The sequence below is a fragment of the Oncorhynchus mykiss genome, chromosome 3, assembly GCF_013265735.2.
Source record: "Oncorhynchus mykiss isolate Arlee chromosome 3, USDA_OmykA_1.1, whole genome shotgun sequence".
Lineage (NCBI taxonomy): Eukaryota > Metazoa > Chordata > Actinopteri > Salmoniformes > Salmonidae > Oncorhynchus > Oncorhynchus mykiss.
This window is the reverse complement of record NC_048567.1, coordinates 57,631,750-57,651,415: the sequence shown is the minus strand read 5'-3', so window position 1 is coordinate 57,651,415 and position 19,666 is coordinate 57,631,750. Positions and strand designations below refer to the sequence as shown.

The following is a 19,666-nucleotide window of genomic DNA, read 5'->3' as shown; positions in this document are numbered from 1 at the left end:
CCCCGTATTCTGCTAGCCATTACCCCCTACCGAAAGGTTGCTGGGTCGAATCCCTGAGCTGACAAGGTAAAAATCTGTCATTCTGCCCCTGAGCAAGGCAGTTAACCCACTGTTCCCCGGTCGCCAAAGACGTGGATGTCGATTTAAGGCTGCCCCCCTGCACCTTTCTGATTCAGAGGGGTTGAGTTAAATGCGGAAGACACATTTCAGTTGAAGGCATTCAGTTGTACAACTGAATGGGAAAGTATCCCACTTTCCCTTTACCTTCCCTACCACCATCTCTGTCTTTCTCTCCCTAGCTGCCACCCATTGCCACAGGAACAGCGTCAAACCCAATCCCACCAAAGAAAAATTCAATTAACTTTTTGAACAACCCTGAAAGACCAAATGTCTTTGACCACCTGGAACTGTTTTATGTAGCCTGTAAAAGGGACTTTCCATTGCATGTCCCAAAGAGGAAGGTTAAAGTGAACTACGTGCTCAATTCAGGTCAGAATTCCATGCACAGAACTCGGTTAAGGATGTCTACATGCATTCTTACAGAATAATGATGATTATATACATAACCTGAGGGAATTAGTTCCAAAAGGGTCAAATGTTACACAATACCAAATCAACAGTTTGTGGGAAAAAACGTAATGTTTTTTAATATTTTTTTTTACTGTAATATTCGTGCTCCAACAACAGCTTGGTAAAAGCCATCCATGACTCTCTGGGTTTACCTTTACCTTTTGTAGCTATGCTTCATTCTTTTAATGGTATTCTCAAATCAATTTGTTTAAATTGCCTCCATTTAACATGCTGAAATACAACTGACTGGGTGAGATTCTTATCACGGTAATTACAGCAAATTATTGGGAGGGATTCATTATGCATAAGAGGATGTGAGCATTAAGGGGAGGAGGAGGGTTGGGGTGGTGTTAGAGAGATGATGGCGAGAGATATAGGTTACATCCCAAATGGCACCCTATTAGCTATGTAGTGCACTACTTTTTGGTCAAAAGTAGTGCAGTGCACTAAATATAGATAGGGTGCCATTTGGTACTGCTTAGACAGACTGAGGGGGACTGTACCTTAGTCTAGGCTAGACTAGCACTAGAATGACCTCTACTAGAACACCTCTAAATAAACAGGTTTCTTCTTCTTTCATCTTAAGACTGTAACTCTTTGGGGGTTTACTGACTGACTGACATTAGTGTTCTTCATTTTTAGTATGCTGTGGGAGTGTACTACTAGTGACATTTTGTTTTCTTCTCACAATTGTTGTAACACTTAGTCAGGTTAGGGAGAAAGGGTCACTAGCATGTTGTGTGTGTATAGGCTTTCTCGTTGGGGTTTAGCCTGGGTACTGCAAAGCACTGCTGATGTTAAGAAGGCTTTGTAAATATGTTTGTTTGATTGATTGGTGCTCTCGATCTGCAGTGTCCCGGTTCTCCAGCCCCAGACTGACCCCCAGGCTGAACAGAAAGCGAGCCCTGTCCATCTCCCCTCTCTCAGACGCCAGCATCGACCTGCAGACCATGATCCGTACCTCGCCCAACTCCCTCGTGGCCTACATTAACAACTCACGCTCCAGCTCTGCAGCCAGCAGCTCCTACGGACACCTGTCCGTCAGCGGCATCAGGTACAAGATACTTTTGGTCATGTAGTGTATGTGGACACCTGCTCGTCAAACATCTCATTCCAAAATCATGGGCATTAATATGGAGTTGGTGCCCCCTTTGCCGCTATAATAGCCTCCACTCTTCTGGGAAGGTTTTCCACTAGATGTTGGAATATTGCTGCGGGGACTTGCTTCCATTCAGCCACAAGAGCATTAGTAAGGTTGGGCACTGATGTTGGGCAATTCGGCTTGGCTCTCGGTCGGTGTTCCAATCCATCCCAAAAGTTGGAAACAGAATTGTCTAGAATGTCATTGTATGCTGTAGTGTTAAGATTTCCCTTCACTGGAACTTAGGGGCCTAGCCCGAAACACAGCCACGACCATTATTCCTCCTTCACCAAACTTTACAGTTGGCACTATGCATTGGGGCAGGTAGCATTCTCCTGGCATCTGCCAAACCCAAATTCGTCCATCGGACTGCCAGATGGTGAAGCGTGATTCATCACTCCAGAGAACATGTTTCCACTGCTGCAGAGTCCAATGGTGGCAAGCATGGTGATCTTAGGCTTGTGTGCGGCTGCTTGGCCATTGAAACCCATTTCATGAAGCTCCCGAGGAAGGCTTCCAGAGGCAGTTTGCAACTCAGTAGTGAGTCTTGCAACAGGACAGATTATTTGTTACACACTATGCACTTCAGCCCCCGGCGGTCCTGAGCTTGTGTGGCCTACCACTTCACGGCTGATGTTTCTCTCCACTTCACAATAACAGCACTTACAGTTGACCGGGGCAACTCTAGCAGAGCAGAAATTTGACAAACTGAGTTGTTGGGAAGGTGGCATCCTATGACAGTGCCACGTTGAAAGTCAGTAAGGCCTTTGTCTATGTACAGTATATTGCATGGCTGTGTGCTCGATTCTATACACCTATCAGCAATGGGTGTGGCTGAAATAGACAAATCCACTAATTTGAAGGGGTGCCCACATACTTTTGTATATAGTGTACATGTAGTGCACACACATACAGTACACAACAACTGTTCTACACATATACATCTTTAGAACTTATGTATTACTTCAATCTACACAGGGCTCCACATACACCAATCAATCATAGAATAGCTGTACAGTTTTAAAAGTTATCTTAACTCTATAACTAAGTGATTACAGTTATTTTATTTGCTGTTGTACTTAAAATGGAGTGTCCTGTCCTTTCCTCTCTCAGTCCGTCGTTCACCTTCCCCCACCCCATCAACCCCATGGCCTACCAGCAGCTGCTCAACCAGCAGAGAGGCCTGAGTGCGTTCGGCCATACTCCTCCCCTTATCCAGCCCTCGCCCTCCTTCGCTGCCCGCCAGCATGCCCACGCCTTGGCAGCCTCCACCCTCAACACCACCCACAACACCTCCAGCTCTGAGTCCAACCAGGTGAGTAGCATTGTCTTACGTCAGATATCTGCACTTATATGTCTGATATCTCACAAACACTGGTTTAATTGTGACGTGCATGACGATGTAGTCCTAGAGATCCTATAATTGTGTTTTATATGCAATTCTATGAATGGAGTTGTGAATACCCAGAGAGGGATACGGATGAATTCCATTCAGCTATAACACAGAAACCAAAGATCTCTAACGTGAATGGAATGTAGACTGTATATTGTCCAAAGTATACTACGTAAATTATAGATAAAATGATGGCATGCTAAATTAATCCAGCCCAAGAGTGTCATAAACTGTCAAGTGTTTTTGGCTAGGGTTCGCTCAGCTATGAGCTGGAGGATGACTCCCTCCCATTAGCAGCAGTTTTTAACTGTCTCAGTTCATAGAAGTGTTTCCTCTGTCTCCTTTATCAACCTATTGTATACATGGTCTCTATGAATGTAAACTTCCCCCTCATCTACCGTCACCCCCTCACACACACACCCATAAATTCCATCACTATGTCAATTTTAGTATACCAATGTACACACAGATACACACACACACGGAGCTAAATCCCCCCCCCCCCACCCCACCCCACCCCTCACTGACATTAATCAGAACCACATTTCCCCTGGTTTCCAGCCATTGAAGTTAGTGTTAGTGAGAGCATGGGGCCCCTGAAGCACAGTCAGCGCCGTACTGTACTGTAGTGGCTGGGTGGGATACTAGAGAGACCCCTCCTCACTGACCCCCAACCCTCACTTCATATCCTTTTTTATGATGCTTAAACACACACACACACTCACACTGAGCGTCTCCTCCACAGAGCCTGTGACTGAGGCGTAAAAAGGCCTGTCTGTCTGTTATGTTGAGAGTTGGTTGGAGGATCAAAGCTCTGAGCGTTGCAGTGTGGATAATAATTTCTCTCTTTTCATATTTCCCCTGGCTGACTCTCATAAAGCAGTCTAAACTGTTTAGTCTCTGTGTCGGGTCGCTATACGAGTTATGGGCCCTGAGCCTGGTGCTTGGCTGGCTCTAGTTGACTCTGAAACCAACCAACCCTCACATCATCACGTTACCATAGAACAGAGCCAGTCAGCCAGCGCCAAGAACAATACTGTGATGTCGCTCTGACTTTGCTCTGAGTTATCTTAACTCTGCCTCTGTCTCTACACACTCCAGAGCACTGCATCTCTGACTCCTTCTTCTGTTTAGCCACTTAGCAGACACTTTTATCCAGTGAGTGCATACATTTAGTGTATAATCCCTGTGTGAATTGAACTTGACACTCTTACCAACTGAGCCATTAAGGACCACTCTATCTAACCTCTACTTCTCTCTCTACAGTATGTCCTTCAGAAGGCTGGTATAGTCTCTGTCTCTAACGTGTACCTCCTTCTCTCTCCTGCAGAATGCTGGTGGTGACCCGGCGGTGAGCAGCACAGTCAACCCCATGATCACCAAGAGGCACAAGGTCAAGACAGAAGCAGAAGGACCCCGGCCCATATCACCATGCTTTCAGGTATGTTATCCCATAACCTATTTTTTGCTTCCCTTATCTTTACAGTGAGTTGTGCAAAAGCAAACTTAGATCATTAAGATGCAGATAAGCAAATGCAGAATAGTACAGTATATGTAATGGGTGCGTGTTAGTGGCAGGGAAGTCAGGTGCAGGAGAAAAAACTTGGTAAAAACGGAGTTGTTTAAAAAATGCTGATAAAACTCCAAAAACCTAAATGTACTAAATAACAAAAGTGGATACAAAACCCGTCGCACACCAACATGATACATGCACAATTACATACAATCAAACAATCTTCGACAAGGACATGAGGGGAAACAGAGGGTTAAATACACAACATGTAATTGATGGGATTGGAACCAGGTGTGAAGGAAGACCAGACAAAACTGGAAAATGACAAATGGATTAGTGATGGCTAGAAGGCCGGTGACGTCGACCGCTGAACACCGCCCGAACAAGGAGAGGGACCGACTTCAGGCGGAAGTCGTGACAGTATAGTTGGTTATATACAGTACAAGCTATTGTCAACACACACACAAACTGTGTGCTTGCATGCACATAAGACAGTCATGAACCCCTCTCTGACTGAGTCCTCTCATCCACAGGAGCATGTCCTGGACCTGAGTGAGGAGCTGGACAAAGATGAGTGTAAGCAGGAGCCAGAGGCTGTCTACGAGACCAACTGTCACTGGATCGGCTGCAGCAAGGAGTACGACACCCAGGACCAGCTCGTTCATGTGAGTAATTATTAAGTGATTTTTAGTAACCACACAGAGTTAGGACATCTGTGAGTAGGGGCCTGCTGGTGCCTCTACAGTATGGATATGCTTGTGACTTTCAGTGGACAAAAACGTAAGGCAAGAGAGAGGCACACAGATACTTTTTTTAATGTTCAAAATGGCCTCCTCTGCTCCTCATTAAAGCGTCATTCCAGTCAGGTTTAAGATTTAACCAGTCAAGGCAGTAGTAACTGATCCTTTCCTGTGGCGGACACGCGCAGGGTTAATGAGGCCTGTTGATTCCGACTGAGGAGACGGAGGTACTCTAACGCCCCTGCAGATGTGACCCCCAACCCCTGGCTCTCAGCCACCTCTGACCTCTGAACCCTAGAGGCATGGCAGTAAATCCATCGTCATACTCAGAGCTCTGGAACTCTGTCCTTTCCTCTCTAAGGAACCCCTGATGCAGCGCTCTGTACTCTACTCCAATAGGCTATGATTAACTGGGATTGTCAGTTCAGTACCTAGACTGGGAGTCTCTGAGCTGAGTCTGGAATGTTCTGAAGTCTCTAACTCCCAGTGTTACGGGTCAGGAGTGGATTCACCTTAGCCCCTTTCTCGTCCCCTTTCCAGCCTCCAGTCTGTCTTGACAAAGAAAGTCCAGGAGTAGAGCCACCTTAGAACCCCATTTACCCCCTCTTTCCCCCCTTTGCTCCCCTCTCCTCACCCACCCTATCACTTCTCCCCCTCATCCTGCCACCCTGCCCCAGTCGTCCTGACAGAGGGCATGTCCAGACCATCCCAGTAAGTTCCAGGATCCATTCCCCCTACACTGCATCTCTGTCAGGGATTGAAGGGATTAGGGAACAAAGCTAGGGCCTGGTGGTGTGGGGTGTGGATGGACATGGTGAAGTAGAACACATACCACAACTCACTGGAATAATGGAATAAGGGAAAGGCAGCAAGGAAGGAAAATATAAAAATGAACAGTAAATGTCCACGTGTGAATGAGTCTCTTGTTACAGTGACTTCTAATTACATACCAACGTAGATGTAGACATCTGTAGATGTAATAACTGAGAGTCTGCTGCCAAGTATTTGATAGTACTTTATCCCTCCATCTACAGTACACACCCCCTGTACTGTAGTTCCAAGGTTTTACACAATGTTCTCACCAGTCATACAAGTGAAATCACTCACCTTGACAAAAAATACACAAAATTATGGCGTAGAACTTCTAAGTTCTATTTACCCAAAGTAATCCTTCCCCAATAGCCCCAAATGATGGTTTCAGTATGGTATGAAGAGTACATGGCTGAAAATGGAAGCCTGCTGCAGGCCACACACTTCATTTGTTCATCCACTTTTCCTCTGAAAAAGAACTGGGCAGGATCAGGACTGTCAACCACTAACCCAGTCAGTGGGTGGATGGCTACATCCCAAATTGTACCCTATTCACTATATAGTGCACTATTTTTGACCAGGGCCCGGCTTGTGACAAAGTGGCCACATTAGTAGGGTATAGTGAGGGTGAAGGTCCCCAGGAGACAAAGTGGTTTGTCTGGCTGTGTGAATATTTTCCATGTGGTTGTTTGTGTGTGTGTGCGTGTGGCTCAGTGAAAATGGAGGGATAGGCACTAAGCAGGGTAATCTTACCAAGTGGCCTTGCATGCCTAGACAATACAGCAGAATGAGTCTTCCTGCCCTCCTGACCACACACACTTAAATGAAAGACAGGCAGTTCCTCTGAAACAGAAACTCTGTGTTTGATTCTACGTTTTGTTTTCTGTAATTTAATGGAATGTAACTCTAGACATTTCTGTCCAATCACTGTCATGTTTTTGAAACGCTCAGGCAAAAATGGATGCATGTCTGCAAGGTCCTTTGACCATCTTTCAACCATGTCAGTGACGACTAACATTTTAAAATACTGACAGACAGTACAGCCAGCCAGCCAGCCAGCCAGCCAGCCATCCATCCATCCATCCATCATTTATTTATCTCCAGATAGAAAATAAAATCAAGCATTCAAGCATGGACATCTCAGAGTAGTGTACACACGGTATGGTAACACTATTGGTTTCCTGGTTTCCTGGTCAAAGCGAGAGAGAGAAGGAGATGTGTGTAAATCTCAGTTGTCAGGAAGACAAGTAAGGATTGTGTGTGTGTTTAACTATTTATGAATAGTAAACAATCAACAATTTGACCAACTCGGGACATTTTGTTAGTCCCCACAAGGTCAAATGCTATTTCTAGGGGGTTTAGGGTTAAGGTTAGTATTAGTGTTACGGTTAGAATTAAGTTAGAGTTAGGGTTAGGAGCTAGGGTTAGTTTTAGGGTTAAGGTTACGTTTTTGGGTTAGGGTAAGAGTACGGGTTAGGTTAGGGGTTAGATAAAATAGGATTTTGAATGAGAATTGAATTGTGTGTCCCATTTTTAAAGACATAAACACATCTGACAACTTGTTGATTGAGAATATCAGATCCTGAAACAGATGAGGTTCATGTCTATCTCCCAGACAGGTTGAGATACATGGATATGCCTGCTTTGTTTTACTTCCATGTGTTTTATTCCCATGTAACCCCATGTTCCCCTGTTCTCTCTGCAGCATATCAACAATGACCACATCCATGGGGAGAAGAAGGAATTTGTGTGTCGCTGGGATGAGTGCTCGCGGGAACAGAAGCCCTTCAAGGCTCAGTACATGCTGGTGGTCCATATGAGGAGACACACTGGAGAGAAGCCACACAAATGCACAGTAATAACTCCAATTCCCAACATGCACCCGGGCATGTACACATTCTCCCAATAAGCCCAGAGCCTTCTATAATAGGTCACGTATAAGCCAGTCACTTAACTATCTCTGCTTGTATCACACACATTTATAAGTCCTACCTCTGGTTATGATTCTGCTTTGTGCACTATAATAACTATAGACCATAGCCTTAAAATGGTACTTTAGCTTCTCACCAGTAGAAATCCATCCACTCCACATAGAATAGTCTTCTGGGCCTTTACTAAGGAATTCATCTGTTGCACTGATTCACTCATGATAACATTTTTGTGTGTAGTTTCCTCAGCTTCAAAGCTCAATAATGAGGGCTTGTGAGTCCATTAAAAGATAACTTCTGAGAAGAGAAGACTTCACAAGGCTGATTGACATGAGAGGAGGATGTTAGTTATTCAAGTGTAAAGAGGACTAGGGGTCCATGGGTCCTTATTAAGATCTACTCTACTGTATAGTTTAGTTGCTAAATCCCACATGCATCTCATTCACCCTAGCTATCTCCCTCTCTACCAAGTCTTGTGTTTTTGAAAGGGAGGATCTCAGGTCTTTTATGTCCACATTTGAGCTAATCTAGTTTGATCCCATCTCTCACACTCTGTCAATTACCCACAGTGCACAGCATAGCACACTCTGAAGGAATACCAAATCCTACCACATAACAATGCATAGCATACCAAAGCTAAACACAGAACTGCTCAGCTGCTTTGTTTCAACAAAGTGTTCCATGATGTCAGGCGCTTTGCTTAAATAGTTCTAATAGTCATTTTTCTCAAAGAGCAAATCATTTTTGTGGTATATGTCAGTCTCTTTTAATAGTCATTTTCTCAAAGAGCAAATACTTTTGTGTGATGCCAGAGTCTCTGAGGCTATTGCTAACGCTGACCTTTGTCTGTCTCTCTCTTCTCTCTCCCTCCCCCTTTCCATCAATCAATGTTTCCATCCATCCCTCCTCTCTCTCGCTCTCTAGTTTGAAGGATGCTGTAAGGCCTACTCTCGCCTGGAGAACCTGAAGACCCATCTGAGGTCTCACACAGGGGAGAAGCCTTACGTCTGTGAACACGAGGGCTGCAACAAAGCCTTCTCCAACGCCTCAGACAGAGCCAAGCACCAGAACAGAACTCACTCCAATGAGGTAAGGCTTCTATAGACACCCAACCATAGACAATCAAATGAGAGACACACTGTGAGCTACATCTATGTATGTACCCACTGCCATTATTTAAATAACCTAATGCACATTTAAGTTCATTGTGTTTACACTTTTCAAGGATTTTTATGTCCAATATGCAGTTAACATTCTGTTTTATTTGTGTTTTACATAATGTATTTTCAGAAGACAATGGATGAAAACAGTAATCAACTTTAACATCAGATAATAAGATATTGTGTAAAATTATTCTTCCCAGAAACCCTACATCTGTAAGATCCCTGGGTGCACTAAGCGCTACACAGACCCCAGCTCTCTCAGGAAGCATGTGAAGACGGTCCACGGACCTGAGGCCCACGTCACGAAGAAACAACGTGGCGATGTGCCCCCCAGGGGTCCTCCTAAGGGGAATGGAGAGAACGAGGCAAACGCCAAACAGAGTCGTAGAGGGATGGATGGAAAAATGGAGGCCAACAGCACCATTAGAGGAGCAGAGGACTGCCTGCAGGTCAAGTCAATCAAGACTGAGAACTCAATAGTAAGACTGGATGTGACATTTTATTGTGTCATAACAGCTGCCTTTAACAAAGCATTGACTTTGACTATTGTCAAAATCCTATCATCTACTACTAACAACTTAATACTATAAATGCTAATCTTAACATTATCATTCATACATGTTATATGTTATTTGAGTCTTGTGATGCAAATGCAAGCCTTTCACCATTTATCATATCACCTTTCACATGAACTGATCTGTGATACAACTGCTGATGGTCTATCCTCTTCTTAACCTAACTCACCTCTCTGGTCACTGCTTGAATGTGCTTCTCTTTCCTTAACACTTTCCCTATTGGACAGGCTTCACTGAGGTGAGCACCAACACTGTTTCTATTCCTTTCAATGCTTTTTAACACTGCATGTCAAACCTGAGTCAACAGTCAATATATTTGAAATTCACTACTCTGTTCCTCCATGTATTAAAAACAGAGGACTTTCCAAGAGCTTCTGGTTTTAAAGTGTATACTAGCTACAGTTAGATGTTGTGATGTACTGTGAAATCTACCCAATGAGTTATACAGTGCCTTTGAAAAGTATACAGACCCCTTGACTTTTTCCACAATTTGTTACATTACAGCCTTATTCTAAAATGGGTTAAAAATATATATATATATATATATATATATATATTAAATCCTCAGCAATCTACACACAATACCCCATAATACAAAAGTGAAAACAGGTATTTAGAAATGTTTGCACATTTTTTAGAAATAAAAACCTGATATACCTTAGGTACTATTCAGATACTTTGCTATGAGACTCGAAATTGAGTTCAGGTGCATCCTGTTTCCATTGATCATCGTTGAGATGTTTCTACAACTTGATTGGAGTCCCCTGTGGTAAATGAAATTGATTGGAGATGATTTGGAAAGGCACACACCTGTCTATATAAGTTCCCACAGTGGACAGTGCATATCAGAGCAACATGACAGAGCTTGAGTGGATCTGCAGAGAACAACGGGAGAAACTCCACAAATACAGGTTTGCCTCATACCCAAGAAGACTCGAGGCAGTAATCGCTGCTGTCTTCTTGTCAGAGCGAAAACCAAGCCGAAGGAATTGTCCGTAGAGCTCCAAGACAGGATTGTGTCAAGGCACAGATCTGGGGAAGGGTACCAAAAAATGTCTGCAGCATTGCAGGTCCCGAAGAACACAGTGGCCTCAATAATTCTTAAATGGAAGACGTTTGGAACCACCAAGACTCTTCCTAGAGCTGGCCAGCCGACCAAACTGAGCAATTGGGGGATAAGGGCTTTGGTCAGGGAGGTGACCAAGAACCCGATGGTCACTCTGACATAGCTCCAGAGTTACTCTGTTGAGATGAGAGAACCTTCCAGAAGGACAACCATCTGTGCAGCACACCACCAGTCAGGGCTTTATGGTAGAGTGGTCAGATGGAAGACACTCCTCAGTAAAAGGCACACGACAGCCCACTTGGAGTTTGCCAAAAGGCACCTAAAGACTTTCAGACTATGAGAAACAATATTATCTGGTCGGATGAAACCAAGATTGAACTCTTTGTCCTGAATGCCAAGCGTCATGTCTGGAAGACACCTGGCACCATCCCTACGGTGAAGCATGGTGGTGGCAGTATCATGCTGTGGGGATGTTTTCAGCGGCAGGGACTGGGAGACTAGTCAGAATTGAGGCAAAGATGAAAGGAAAAAAGTACTGAGAGATCCTTAATGAAAACCTGCAACAGGACAACAACCCTAAGCACACAGCCAAGACAACGCAAGAGGGGCTTCGGGACAAGTCTCTGAATGTCCTTGGGTGGCCCAGCCAGAGCCCAGACTTGAACCCTATTGAAAATCTCTGGCGATACCTGAAAATAGCTGTGCAGCAACGCTCCGCATCCCAACCTGACACAACTTGAGAGTATCTGCAAATACAAATACGGGTTTGCCAAGCGTATAGCGTCATATCCAAGAAGACTCGAGGCTGTCATCGCTGCCAAAGGTGCTTCAACAAAGTATTGAGTAAAGGGTCTGAATACTTATGTAAATGTGATATTTCTTCTTTTTTTTCAATTATAAATTAGCAAACATTTCTAAAAAACTGTTTCTGCTTTGTCATTATGGGGTATTGTGTTTAGATTGTTGAGGGGAAAAACGATTTAATCAATTTTAGAATAAGGCTGTAACGTAACAAAATGTGAAAAATGTCAAGGGGTCCGAATAGTTTTGAAGCCACCGTGCCTCCATCTTGGCACTCCCTCAACGTTGTAAGAAATATTTTAGAAGCTATAGAAATGCGTTTATAAATGCAATTTAAAAAATCCATGTTTATTCTATTGCAAACACCTTAATGCTTACTTTTAAATTGTGTTATGTGAGCTAAACATACAAATAAAACATTTAAAAATATATATAATATTATCCTTAAAGTATACTTTTTTTGAAAGTACTAATGTTACTTCCCCCACTGCAACAGAACAATACATGTAATTTTGTCCTTAAAACATTTAATTGAATACTGTGGAATTCCATTCATTCCTATGGAGGACTGCTCTCCTGGGGAGTGCCTAAACAGGTGGCTTCAAACCCTCTCATTGGCCAATACATAGTATCAGCAATCCAGTGTTTGTATACTATAAGGACCCCTTTGAACACACACACACACTTTATTCAGTTCTATTCTTCTGTGGCCTAGAGATCTGACAGTAATGTCTATCAGGCCATGATAAAAGTAATTATCAAATTAATATTCAAACAACGGGACTGTTCAGCATGTGCGCCGAACAAATAGTTCCAGCAATCAAGCTGTGATCAAGACTCTTTCTAGTTCAGTCTGTGTCAGAAATAACCACTGTCAACACTTGACTATGATGAGAATCACAGTATCCCCCGTCCCTCCACTAGACATGTTTCCTTTAGAAAAAAATCTAACAATTCTATGATAAATAAGATTATGAAACTAAAGCTAGGCTACATAATTAATTTAATTTATGGTTTTGCAAAGTTTACCTAATTTATTAATCTGAATTTTGAAACTTTATTTCATCTTTAAGCATCTTTTTTATAATAACAATGCCCTGTCTGACAGTGATAACCGTTTCACACTACCATGCCAATCCAAACCAAATCGACTAGAGTAATGTGAAAAGCCCTTAATAGGCTTGATTCGGTGTCTAACCTGAACCACCTATCCTGTCCCCCTCTCCAGACGTATCAATCCAGCCCGGGCGGTCACTCGTCATGTAGCAGTGAGCCGTCGCCACTTGGCAGTGCCCACAACAATGACAGTGGAGTAGAGATGGCCCTGCACAGTGGGGGCAGCTTTGGGGACCTGAGTGCACTGGATGACCCTCCCATGGTGGACTCCTCTACCCTCTCCCCCCGCAACTCGGTGGGGGTGGGTCTTGGGCTTCATAAAGGGGGAGGAGTCACTATCAAGCTGGAGAACATCAAGAAGGAGAGGCTCAAGAATGTGAGGGACTCTTGTCCCTGGGCCAACTCTGGTCCTCAGGCACCTCAGGTCCGAAACACCAAGCTGCCTCCCATTCCTGCTGTTGGTAAGTGTGAAGTTCTATATTGGAACAATATAGTTTTTGATAACAACTGTTTTTAAGAACCTGCAATAATTCTGAACGATTAGTAAACGATAATAAGGAATAAAAAAATAATTGTGGAAAAAATATTGCACATCCATAATAGGAAAGATTGAGTTGAGAGGAATATGTGAAGAAGCCTTAGAAACCTAGAAAGGGGTTTTTCTCTATAAGCTTGGCACATCTAGCCACTGGGATTTTGCCCATTCTTTAAGGCAAATCTGCTCCAGCTCCTTCAAGTTGGAAACTTTCTGCTGGTTTACAGCAATCTTTAAGTCATAGAACATATTCTCAATTGGATTGAGGTCTGGGCTTTGACTAGGCCATTCCAAGACATTTAAATGTTTCCCCTTAACCACTCAAGTGTTGCTTTAGCAGTATGCTTGGGGTCATTGTCCTGCTGGAAGGTTAACCTCCGTCCCAGTCTCAAATCTCTTGAAGACTGAATCATGTTTCCCTCAAGAATTTCCCTGTATTTAGCGCCATCCATCATTCCTTCAATTCTGACCAGTTTCCCAGTCCCTGCCAATGAAAAACATCCCCACAGCATGATGCTGCCACCACCATGCTTGACTGTGGGGATAGTGTTCTCGGGGTGATGAGAGGTGTTGGGTTTGCGCCAGACGTAGCGTTTTCCTTTATGGCCAAAAAGCTACATTTTAGTCTCATCTGACCAGAGCACCTTCTTCCAAATGTTTGGGGAGTCTCCCACATGCCTTTTGGCAAACACCAAATGTGATTGCTTATTTATTTTCTTTAAGCAATGGCTTTTTTCTGGCCACTCTGAAGCCCAGCTCTGTGGCGTGTACGGCTTAAAGTGGTCCTATGGACAGATACTCCAATCTCCGCTGTGAAGCTTTGCAGCTCCTTCAGGGCTATCTTTGGTCTCTTTGTTGCCTCTCTGATTAATGCCCTCCTTGCCTGGTCTGCGAGGTTTGGTGAGCGGCCCAATCTTGGCAGGTTTGTTGTGGTGCCATATTCTTTCCATTTTTCAATATTGTATTTAATGGTGCTCCGTGGGATGTTCAAAGTTTTGGATATTTTTTTATAACCCAACCCTGATCTGTAATTCTCTACAACTTGTTTGGAGAGCTCCTTGGTCTTCATGGTTCCGCTTGCTTGATGGTGCCCTTTGCTTAGTGGTTTTGCAGACTCTGGGGCCTTTCAGAACAGGTGTATGTATATATATATATATATATATATATACTGAGATCATGTGACGATTGCACACAGGTCGACTTTATTTAACTAATTATGTGACTTCTGAAGGTAATTGGTTGCACCAGCTCTTATTGAAGGGCTTCACAGCAAAGAGGGTGAAAACATATGCACACACCACTTTTCAGTTTTTTATTTTTTAGAATTTTTTGAAACAAGTTATTTTTTAAATTTCACTTCACCAAAATGGACTATTGTGTGTATGTCCATTACATGAAATCGAAAAGAAGAAAAAAATGACAGGTTGTAATGCAACAAAATAGGAAAAATACCAAGGGCGATGAATACTTTTGCAAGGCACTGTATATGTTATAATGTGGTTCCTTTTGTTGGTTCCTCAGGTTCCCTTCTGGAAAACTCTAATATGATCGCTCCACCCGGGCTCTACCCTGGTCAGCGTCTTGGTGACCTGTCATCATGCGAGGTGACCATGCTGAACCAGCTAAACGAACAGGGCCGCCGGGACAGCAACACCAGCACTGCCAGCTCAGCCTACATCAGCCGGCGCTCCTCTGGCATCTCCCCTTGCTACTCCAGCCGCCGCTCCTCCGAAGCCTCGCAGTTCAGCAACCGCCACAACAACATCAGCTCAGCCGACTCCTACGACCCCATCTCCACAGACCTGTCCCGTAGATCCAGCGAGGCCAGCCAGTGTGGAGGTGGAGGTGGAAACCTCTCTAGTTTGCTCAGCCTCACTCCTGCCCAGCACTACCATCTCAAGGCCAAGTATGCTGCTGCAACCGGGGGAGCTCCACCTACACCTCTGCCCAACATGGAGCGTATGAGCCTCAGGACCAGGATGGCCCTGTACGGGGACCACTCCCAGGAAAGAGAGAGCTTATCCCACTCTCAACTGTTCCACCCACCTACCGCAGCCGTTCCCAGACGCTGTAGCGACATCGGCTATGGTAGCCATAGCATGATGCCCCACGAGGTCCCTGGGAACCTTCCCCGGCGAGCCAGCGACCCCGTCCGCAGACCTACCCTAGACCCACTATCCCTTCCACGAGTCCAACGCTACAACAGCATGAACAGTATGAACCCCAACAGTATGATGCCTCCTCCCTCTGCCGACCGCCGGGGCCTGGCCATGCAGAGCTACACGCGATCCGACGGAAGCCTGCACCACCACCCCTTCGCCCCACGGCCCCCCAGCATCTCAGAGAACGTGGTGATGGAGACCATGGCCGTGGACGGGCTGGACCATGCAGGAGATGAGGACATGGTGCTGCCTGATGATGTCGTACAGTACCTCAGGTCTCAGAACACTGGCCCTGGCCAATCAGCAGGCCCCGCCAACTACGCCAACAGCCAATCACAAGGCGGCTTCCAGGTCCAGGGGAATATGACCTCCTCCCAACAGCAGTTCTATGGGCAGAGGAGGATGGCCATGGTGGATGCCAACATGCCCCTGTCTGGGTCAAGCCAGGTTCCCCTACCCCCCTACCAGATGAGCCCTGGGTCTGGCTCCCAGCAGCAGCAGTACCCAGCCTCTCACAGTAGGAACAACAAGAACAACATGCCAGTCCAGTGGAACGAGGTCAGCTCAGGGACTGTGGATGCTACAGCCACCTCCAGACTCACCAAGCAGAACCTCCTCAGAAACAACAACCTGGCCATGGTCCAGCAGAGACAGAACTTTGGGCATTTCCAGGGTAGAATGGGTAGTAACAGTAACCAGCAGGTGATGCCCATGAGCCAGAATATGGCGCTACAAGGCTACACCCAGAGAAGCAACTCCCAGTGGATCAACTCTGTCCAACAGCAACAAAGGCAGCCATGCAGCATGAACTATCCTGAGCAGATGAGTCCCCAGCAGGGATATGGCCAAGAGATCATCCCTGTTCCTAACTCTGGATCTGGGAATGGCAGCTTTCGACCCAACTTTAATGGCATGGCACTGCCCAACGGCAGGGTGATGGCTACACACAACAATCCTGATACGCAGATCTACAGGTCAAGGACTCCGGTTGAAAGCTATGCCCCCCACATGATTCAGGTTGACCAGCAGAACTACAGTATTTCTTCTCAGCAGCAAGACGTCAATACTGGGAACAGAGCTGGGATGCAGCCCAGGCCTCCCATGGAGCCCAAGTCTATGAGCAGTAGACAACACTCAGGGTCCAGAGGTATGATGCAGCAGAACCGTTTCCCTCAGTCTGACTTGCATCACAACACCTCTGAGGCCAGTCCAAAGAGACCGGGTAGCACCGCAGCACATACCGGCGGACATAACAGAGACTCAAACTCCAATGCTTCAATGTTTTATGCTGGCCAGATCCAGATGTTTGAACCCAATAACAACCACAATGTGAGCTTCAACTCCCCCATGTCCCCCGTTATGGGCCAGACACCGGGAGGCACCACTGTTACCATGGCATCTCCAGGGGTCAACCAGGTCACCAGCACCGTTGACTCATCCGGCTCCTCTGGATCGATCTCTGGCGTGGAGCATGCCCAGATCGACTTTGACGCCATGTTGGATGATGGAGACCACTCCAGCCTGATGTCAGGGACCCTCAGCCCCGGACTCCTCACCAGCCTGTCCCAGAATTCCTCGAGGCTTACCACCCCCCGTAACTCTGTGACCCTGGCCTCTGTGCCAGCAGGGATCGGTAATATGGCCATCGGAGACATGAGCTCCATGTTGACCACCCTGGCTGAGGAGAGCAAGTTCCTCAACATGATGAGCTAAGGCCTTGGCTGTGTCACAATAATCTCTCCTTTCTCCCGAACTGTGCACTTGTTCACTTCCCTTCTTGTATTTGAAAGAAAATATATCGCATCTCCCTCTAGCCTAGCCCATGCCCCACTAATCCAATGCTTTAATTTTGTGGGGAGGAGGGAAAGAGTGCACACTTTGGAAGGAAAGAAAGATTATTGGGATGCCCCATTGTGTATTCAGACCATTTCAAGGAAAATGTACTATAAAAGCACTGATTATATGTAACAATACCCTATGGAAATAGTTACTCTTCAGGAGCATGTCAATCTCCGCTGGCCTGCATAGAGACTTTGCTTATCCAGTAATATGTCATATTTGCTCAAGTACATTTTAAGTAGTGTTTGTGTTGAGAAAGTAAGTATAGTAAAGACATAAGGAACATTTTAAAGACATAAGGAGCATTATCACTGTTTTGAAAAGCCATACTTTGTATCTACGAATAAGAATAGACAAGAGTATAAAACTACATCAGCAAATATGTGTCCATTGCTCCGTATTTGTTGATGTTTGTTACTCTTTAAAAAGCAGTGCACTGATAGCAGTTCACGAAGTGCCTTGCTAAATAGATTATGTTTGAATAATATGTGAATTCATGAAACATACATACATGTAACGATGTTGCCAGGTAAAAAGGCATGAGGAAATATTAGAATCATTTTCTTATTACGACCTTTGATCATGTTTATAGATATACTGTATGGTACGTGCTTTAAATTATGTTAAAGAGACTTGATTATTTCAAGTACAATATGATGCAACTATAGAACATTGTGATGCTACATTGTTAACATCCATCCATGTATAGAGGAGCTTGCAGTGGAACAGGATCCCATGCAAAGCTAGAGACGGTTTTCGTGGACCCAGATTAAGCCTAATGAAGGACTAAAAACCATGCTGAGTGGAGATTCTCATTTGAAAGTGATGTTTAGTCCAGGACTATGCTTAATCTGTGTATATGAAACCAGCCCCTAGTGTGGAGGAGATGGCCACTTGTCATACTGTATAAAATATCTTCCAAGTGCCCTCCAGAAGCTGTACAGTAACCCTCCAAGGACTCTCCTCTTTGTGAGACTGACTGTATGATAAAAAAGGACAGAGATCTGCCTCAGTGTAAATCAGTCTGTGGAGACACACGCTAACCTGGACTCAGGGGTAGACGTAGCATAGTAAATCTAAATACGGGACACTCCTATTAGTATGATATGTTATGTATTAATTTGTGGATGCCCATCATCCATTTCGGATGGTATGTTATGAATTACAATCCGTATGATATGTTACAAAATGCATTTCTTACAATATTTAACAAATAGCAATTTGTTCAATATGTTACAAATTTGCAAAACGTATGATATGTTACGAATTCCAATTTGTTGTGATTAGCTTGGTGGTAAGGTGGCTAATGCTAATGTTAGCTGGGTGGCCAATGTTTGCTAGACTAGGTGTTAAGGTTAGCAGTTGGATTAAAGGATTAGGATTAGGGGAAGGGTTAGCTAACATGCTAAGTAGCTAAAAGTAGTAGGTAGTTGCAAAGTTGCCACAATGCTAAAGTTGTGAGATTCGAACACTCAACCTTTGGGTTTCTAAACGTTTGTGTTATACGCCTACCCATCCACCCTGACCAACCGCCCTACTTTAATTTTTGCCTTAAGTAACTGTCTCTCTTATGTAACCAATCCAAACTTAACATATCCTAATTTGAGTATTCCTGATTTACGTTTACAATGTTACATCTAGTCTATTAGACCAGGCTGTGCACACATACCCTGTGCCTGTCTAGGATGTATCAGATCTCTGAAGGAATATGCTAGTACTCCATGTGTACTCGGTGGACATGATTACACACTAATTTGTGGATTCATTACCCCTCCCTACCCCCTGGGCTAGACATGGACTGTATGGAGAATCAAATAAGGGATGAATTACTTTGATTACAAATCATATCAAGAACAATGATACACCGCAACCTCCTCAGTTTTTATTTTAGTTTGCTTGCTGGAATTAAAGTAGCCTTACCGTATGTACAGGTATGCTGCCCATCCATTTTACTGTGTGTGTGTGTGTGTGTGTGTGTGTGTGTGTGTGTGTGTGTTGTATATAGCTTTTGTACATTTCAAATACAGTATCTCAGTTTTTTCTGTTTTAACCAAAATGCTGTGTTGTGTCTCCTTTGAAATCACATGGTCTCGTCCCTCTGGGACACATGAAAGCAAAGAATCGTTATTCAAACTCTTCAGCACACACCCTAATGAATTGTAGACACCATGAATACCATCCTCATGTCAAATAATTCATCTTGATCAAAAATACCCATAGAATACCCATAGAATTGCATAGGATCTTTATGATTCTACCCCCTTAACACTGCCCATACGTTTCATATCATACATCATTTTCTCCTGGTCATTTA

General features: G+C 44.4%; 1 protein-coding gene across 1 annotated transcript in view; it reads left to right on the top strand.

Annotated features, from left to right (window-relative positions):
- The window catches only part of LOC110520285 (zinc finger protein GLI2), a 102,778-nt gene extending 83,502 nt beyond the window's left edge, over nt 1–19,276 (top strand). Inside the window, exons 6-14 of the mRNA XM_021597475.2 lie at nt 1,423–1,624; nt 2,825–3,026; nt 4,435–4,545; nt 5,151–5,282; nt 7,873–8,022; nt 9,020–9,184; nt 9,459–9,737; nt 12,929–13,277; nt 14,873–19,276. Of these exons, the coding sequence (XP_021453150.2) occupies nt 1,423–1,624; nt 2,825–3,026; nt 4,435–4,545; nt 5,151–5,282; nt 7,873–8,022; nt 9,020–9,184; nt 9,459–9,737; nt 12,929–13,277; nt 14,873–17,226 (3,944 nt within the window). The 3' untranslated portion in view covers nt 17,227–19,276. The remainder of the gene's footprint in view (nt 1–1,422; nt 1,625–2,824; nt 3,027–4,434; nt 4,546–5,150; nt 5,283–7,872; nt 8,023–9,019; nt 9,185–9,458; nt 9,738–12,928; nt 13,278–14,872) is intronic.
- The last annotated feature ends 390 nt before the right edge of the window (nt 19,277–19,666 follow it).